Raw genomic sequence first — 7326 nt, 5'->3', positions numbered from 1 at the left:
CAGTAATACGTTTAATTTCTTTCCAAAGCATTTTTATTGCTATAAAACACATGGCCGCAATGCTTTTACTCCAACGGGGCTTTGCATAATACAAAATATATCATTTTTATTCTGGAGGCAAAAAGCAAACAAATACAGTATGTATAAAATAGGAAGCTTAGCCCCAAAACTTTGGAACCATCTATTTTGCTCAGGATTAGTGGGCTGATGGATTTTACACTTGTAGGTGAGCTCAGGTACTCATCATTTCCCATGTTATTGATCCCCCGAGCGATATGTCATTTATACGCTCTCTATGTACATTAAGGTATAAGCATGGCCAATAACATGCATCTATTCATCATCATTCCTGCTGGTGTAGCCAAGCGTATCCCCAATAGGATAATGAGCAAAGAAGGTACGAGCCATATCATTTATCCTGTCATATGCACCCAGGGAGCGGAAATGCTCCACATACTGCCAGAAGTCTGAAGTGGAGAAGGGCCAGTAAGGATGAGCAGGGGCATCCTCGTATGGATCTGCAAAGAACAAGATGGTAGTGTTACAATGAATGTTGTTTGCAAGTCTGTTTATATTATAGACAAGGAACTAATCTGTGTCCACTGGAGACCTTCTGTTCTTAGCGGAAATACAAGTTAGTTAAAAGTTGCTGTTTGAATAATGTCCCGATTGTGTGGGTAAGTGGTACCAGAAGGTTTATTATATGGAAACTGCAAAAATATTCAGTGTGTGTGATACTTATTAGTTACTTATAACACCCAGGGTAAAACTCTAGGAAAACACGAGTTTGTGGAGTTCAGCCTTACAATGATCCAGAGATAAACAGAAAAAAAACAGACTATTTATCCACATGAGGAAAATAAATATTTCTCTGTCCCTGGAGGATTTCTCTCTGGATCATTGATCAGACTCATCTCAGGATCAATATCGAGTACAGCTTCAGTTGATAAACTATCATTCAGTGATTAACTGTATCTATGAGCAGCACAAGCCTAAGCTTTTTGTATATCTATTGAGCCTTATGCTAAGATGTTTGCAGCTTCCTGTTTAAAGTAGCAGCATCTTCTGATTAACTGCTGAGAAATTGTGAAACTAGATCATTGAATATTTAGGTTAGAAGTCTGAGTTTATAGCACTCACTGGGGCTAATTTATCAACACTGGGCAAATTTGCCCATGGGCAGTTACCTATACCAACCAATCAGTGATTAGCTCTTTATAGCCAGCTACAAGTAGAACTATGCATGCAGCAATTTGATTGGTTGCCATGGGTTACTGCCCATGGACAAATTTGCCCAGTGTTGATAAATGACCTCCATTGTGTATGTGCAGACAAGAGTGAGACCAAAGTGCAGATTGGTTGTTATTATTAGGGATGCACTGAATCCACTATCTTGGATTTGGCCGAACCCCTGAATCGTGGATGCGGCTGAATACCAAACCAAATCCGAATTTGCATATGCAAATTAGGTGTGCGAAGGGAAAAACATTTTTTACTTTCTTGTTTTGTGACAAAAAGTCACACGATTTCCCTCTATGTCCCTAATTGGCACATGCAATTAGGATTCGGATTCAATTCGTCTGGGCAGAAGGATTCGGCCGAATCTGAATCCTTCTGAAATAGGCCGAATCCTGAATTCGGTGCATCCCTAGTAATCATGCAGTCTGGCAAAAATTATTTGCTTCTGATAAAGTTAGTGGGGGTCATTTATAAAAGCTGGTCAAATTTGTACCTGGGCAGTTACCCATGGCAACCAATCAGATGTTTGCTTTCAATGTTCAACTTGCAACTGGCTGGGAAAAATCTAATCATTGATTGGTTGCTATGGGTATAAATGAGACCCATTGTGCCTTATTTGTGCTTACTCTTTTTATTATCAAAGAACTGCAGCGTCACCTTGCTTTATGGCAAATATTTTATATAAACACTCAGGATCCAGTGCTGACAAGAGTGGGACCAATAATATTCTAACTGAAAGGTTTATTTACATGTAGAGTGCTGCTGTCTGGGAAGGTCTAACGTTTACTTTAACATGGAGATGCTGACAGATTTGTTATTCAATGTGTTCCAAAACCTTAAATACCCAATATTCCATAACCCTTCTCCCAGCCAAAGCAATATATTAAACACTCTATTTACCTTCCTCTCCATACACTGGCCTGGCATCTGAAAAAAAGAGAAACTTTCATCAGTGGAACTGAATTCAAACAATGAAAACCTTCATAGCAAGTGTGAGTTGAAACCTCAAGTCAGCAGGAATTCTTCATAACTTGGGCCTCACATAATAGGGCCGTGTGTCTGCGTGGCACCCGTGGGTCACATGGGAGCAGCATTCCCAGCCAACTCATACACATTCACAGAATAGAGAAGGTATGGAAGTCAGGCTGGGAGGCTACTGAGCTAACGGATAAACACACCGTTCATGGACAGAGCCTTTAACACTAGTAGACACATAACCTTTTTACATATTTACGCAAAAATCATGCCCCCCCCCCATCTGTCTTTGCAAAATGATTAACTTGGTCTTGAAGATTTTTATGGCAAAATAGCATGGTGTCCAAATTATAATTTTTTATATACTTATGTGTCCGTTCGGTCCATTTGTATCTAGAATCACACTAATATAGTATATCATGAAAGGTAATTTAGTTTTGCAAATGGCGTGTACATAGTGCAGTTGTGGATGCAGCTCACTATTTTTTATACCCTAAATACCCTAAATGCAGCATTTTTTCCTATAATTTCAGCATAAGTGTGGCTGCCAGGGGAGTAGCATCCGTTGTGTTATTGGCTGCAACTGCACTGAAATTGCATCATATCCGGCACTCAGCATCAACATAACACCTTAGGCGCAAGCGCTGTATATATTGATGCACTTCAGCTCGGGAACCCTGGAGCGCCTCTTGGTTATCAAGATATTTTGTGTATTAATTGTTAGTAGTGTATTGTAAGACTGAAACACTGACCAATTAAAGTGATACTGACACTAAAAAATTTATTTTCAAAATATTAATCTATGTTAATAGTTACCTATAGGTCATGTTGATCGTTTTTGCCTGATTGTTCTGCTTTTGTAAGTAATTAAAAAAAGCAATTGACTGTTTTGCCAAACATGACTGTACCTTCTTAGGGAGCTGGAACACGAGCAGATTCAGGAAGATTTAGTCGCCTGGCGACTAATCGCCTCTTCTGCGGGGCGACAATCTCCTCGAACTGCCTTCCCTGAACTGCCTTCCGCCTGCTATAATGAGAAAACGCCAGCACCAATGCACTCGCGGTGCTTCTATTTCCGAAGTCACCCGAAGTTTCCTCATGAGGCGACTTCGGAAATCGAAGCACTGCGAGTGCATGGGCGCTGGCGTTTTCCCATTCTAGCAGGGGGAAGGCAGTTTAGGGAAATTTTCGCCACACAGAAGAGGCGATTAGTCGCCAGGCGAATAAATCTCCCCAAATCTGCCCGTGTGCTTAAACCCGTAACCTGTCAGTTAAGAGTTTCTAATGCTAACGGACTACTGCTGCACAAACATGGCAGCCCCCTCATAGAGGAACATGGGGATAAGCAAATACTTTTATGGCAAAATTCTAAATACCATGCAAAGACAATGATATGATTGAAGTAAAAAAAAAAAAAAGATTAATTTCTGGTATCAGTATCTCTTTATTATGCATTATATACATACAAATCCTCATTAAGCTCTGCCTTGCTTCCATGGGCCTCTACTTTTAGAAACCTGGCTGCTTCCATATTTAATGTGGAGATGTGGCTAAAATTAAGCCAAATGCAATTAAGAAAAAAACAGTTGTTTAAACTATTCCTTAACTGATGGTCCTTTCCCTATGAAATCCAGGCTCCCTTTTGTTCGAACCAGCAAACTCGTACAATGAATCATAGATAAAGTATAGGGCTCAGATAAGTACATCCTGATTTTTTAAAGTAGAAAATTCGTGACTTACCAATAAATGTGCCAAGTAAAACACACGAGAAACATAATCCAATAAGAAGCAGCTTCATGATTCTTCTGAGAGATATTTCCCAACAAAATGACCTGTAATCTACAAAATGTCATTTTTAACCACAAAAATATCAATGAATGGCAAAAGTGCTAATATCTTAAACTACCCTCTTTATATGTGTTTTATTTCTATGCGTTTCTGATTCGTGTTGAATGTAGTGAATGGATGAGGGGTTTTTTTAACTGTAATTGATTTTGTAATGATGTACGATATACAGTATATATCAATGATTTATAGTGACTTATATTGCTGAGCAAACAGGAATGGTTACCCAGCAAACATTTACAAAAACAACCAGGTTTTAGCAAACAGAAAAATCTGACAAAACACTAACAAAACTGTTTTACTTTACAATTGTTGGATTATTGAAACAATATCTCAACCTGGGATTGGAGATATTTTATGATTTTTAGCATAAAATGAAAGCCTCCATCTGGGTTCAGTGGCTTTATCTCTAATTCATAAATGGATGGCAGGAATTTTGGATCATTGATTGTTTTCTGGGTACCTGAAGGGCATACAACGAATGTTGTGGGGCATCTTGATTGTGTTGAACCGACGGTGAACTGACTATCTTTTTTAACTGTTGTAGAGTTGCATTTTTCACAAAATAGTTTTCTAACCAAAATAATAAGTCATTTTCCAATCATTTTAGTTTCAGTGCCTTAAATTAGAATATCATAGAGAAAAGAGATTTCTCTTAGTAGAAGAGAATTGTTCAAAGTTCTATAATGCTTTGCAAGGGATTGTAGTTAGAATGCTGCCTACAAAGCATAACAAAACTGGCGTTTTCGGGAAATGTTCAAGTTAATTATCACATGCACAGACATATTGATGATATAAAATCAAATGCAAATTGTTGCAAATTCTAAGGTCTCAACGCCATTCTAGATGCCCACACTGCCTGCTGAATTCATTTCAATGGCAAGAAATCCAACAGCAGGTGTTTTGATCAAATTTCATGTGTGTTTGAGCGCTCAAAAGATAGTACTAGTCGTACGTTTATGTGGATTTTGTGCCATGAGCACTGGTGTGCAACTGTATTGGCAATAAATTATGTAGAATGACAGCAGATGATAACCTAAAGCTCTGCCTAACCCAGGATATCTTTCAACATGCTTTTGGAGGAGGCTAGGCATTCACTGTCAGTTGTGATAGACTAAGCACCTGAAAATATTCAATCTGTCTCACTTTAACCATCTAGATCCATAATATTATTGTCCATATACAACACGTATGATGCTGTAACCTGCAGCAGATGCAGTAGTAGTGTCTGTAGAAGTGCATGTAGGTACAAATAGGATTTTACCATTGGCAAAAGTAATTACAGCATGAAAAAGAAGAAGTGTAAGTACCAGTCATTGTGTCATTTTGTAAGACTTAAATAAGACTACAATACTCCAACTAATGTCAATTATGTCGTACAATTATACACAATAATATTTTTATCTATGGAAATTAGTCCTGACTTCAGAATAGTAATTGTAATATTAGTTTTAATAACTGCAGCACCACATGTCGGAGTAATCATAGCATATCCATAGCATTACCTGTAGTCCTTGTGGTGCACCTATGGCCCTTGCGATGAGCTGTGTTTTTGTGTTGGTTGCCCAGCTGCCTTCTATACAGATCTTAGTTCTGCCTCCTCTCTCAGCCTCTTCCTCTCTCTCTCTCTCAGGTTCACACTTCTTCTTTACCCACATTCTGTACAAAGGAGGGCTGTCTGAAGAGAGCACAGAGGCTGCTCAGAATTTTCTCACCGGCAAATAACTAAGCAGACCTTTGTGTCCATGGGGAATTTGCCCAGCATACCAACATCTGCTCCAAAGTTATAACACTAGAGTACAAACCAAGTCTAAGGGGGTTATTTACCAAAATACAAATTTTTCAGATTTTTTAAATAAAAAAAGTCCGGCCAAACTAGAATCCATAATTTGTCCTTATGTATCAATAAAAGAAATTGAAAAAAATCAAGAAAATTAAGAAACGCCGAAAACCATGAAAAATACGAAATTTTGCAGGAAAAACCAGCATCAAACTCTAAAAATTTCGAACATTTTGTGAGAGTTAAAACATATTCAATGGTTTAGGGGACATCTGTCATTGACTTTTACATGCATTCCGCAAGTTTTCAGATTCGGGCTTGGAACTGTTACGAACGGAGTCTTAAACCCAGATCTAGCTACAAGGTCCCAGTCGTGGCTCAGTCTTCCACCTATAACAGCCACCTTTCATTTCGTGAGAAGCCCTCCGCTACTCTGGTGCCGCCAGGTCTTAACGTGAGAGGACCAAGGAGAGAGTTCTGGGCAGGCAAGGGAACCGAACATTGTAACTGGAACGGAGAACAAGGAGTGTGGTCAAGGGACAGGCCGGGTCGATACAGTACAAATGTGAAACACACCAATATCGCAGTACTTAAACAGGATCCAAGAGAGTAGTCAAATATCAGGCAAGGGTCAGGAGAGGCAGTGAACTAGGAATAGTCAGCGCAATGACGTCTGACACAGCAACGCATCAAACCGGGAAGAGGCACATGAGCATGCGCTATTCAGCTCTCAAAGAAAGACATGGCGGGCGTCCCCGCTGCACTACCGCTAGACCACCAGTTACTCTCACAGGAACAGTTTGGGGCCTAATAAATCGTGAAAAAAAAACGTCTTTTTTTACCACAACTTTTTCGGATTTCCGGCATCAAAACAGACAGTCACATATATTGCCTAGGTTATTTATTAAGGCACAATTTTTTTGTTTTAAAAGAAGCAGCTCGAAGGAATGACCACAACTTTTTTGGGTTTCCAGCATCAAAACAGACGCCTCGAAAAAAATTGTGCCTTAATAAATAACCCCCTTAAACTCTTATTGCCCAGGCAATATACAGTATGTGACTGACTGAAATGATGTAAGAAGGTCTATAGATATAACTATAGAGCTATAGAAACTGCACTTGCAACTGTCTCTTTCACTAGCGAATAATTTGGCGATGTCCCTGCAGATGGGATTTCTGGCGAATTTCTGGCAAATTTTCACTAGCGACAACCACTTCTCCATTTAGTAAAAGACTTTTTGGGGATTGGAGCAATACTGTATATAGGGGTCAGTGTAGTATATGAGCTTTTTCCCAGGGCCCATTTCTTTCAGCTGCAATCTGTTTTTAAAGAAGCAGCTCAAAGGAATGACAGACCACCTTGATCATCAGTTGAGATCATCACCAGAGATTTATGTGGGAATGTAATAACTTCAGTAATGGAAAAAATATTTGCAATGTGAAAAGTTATGTCTTTGTGCAAAACAAATTTTCCTTTGCTCAAGTTG

General features: G+C 39.1%; 1 protein-coding gene across 1 annotated transcript; it reads right to left on the bottom strand.

Annotated features, from left to right (window-relative positions):
• Window positions 1–15: 15 nt before the first annotated feature.
• otos.S (otospiralin S homeolog) lies at window positions 16–5682 on the bottom strand. Its single transcript, NM_001171639.1, is given in 4 exon segments — window positions 16–518; window positions 2140–2166; window positions 3955–4053; window positions 5565–5682. Coding segments are annotated over 3 exon segments (270 nt in total). The 5' UTR covers window positions 4013–4053; window positions 5565–5682; the 3' UTR covers window positions 16–333.
• Window positions 5683–7326: the final 1644 nt, after the last annotated feature.

The sequence above is a fragment of the Xenopus laevis genome, chromosome 5S (genome assembly GCF_017654675.1).
Source record: "Xenopus laevis strain J_2021 chromosome 5S, Xenopus_laevis_v10.1, whole genome shotgun sequence".
Taxonomy (NCBI): domain Eukaryota; kingdom Metazoa; phylum Chordata; class Amphibia; order Anura; family Pipidae; genus Xenopus; species Xenopus laevis.
The sequence above is the reverse complement of the archived record's forward strand: the minus strand, read 5'-3'. Positions and strand labels throughout refer to the sequence as shown.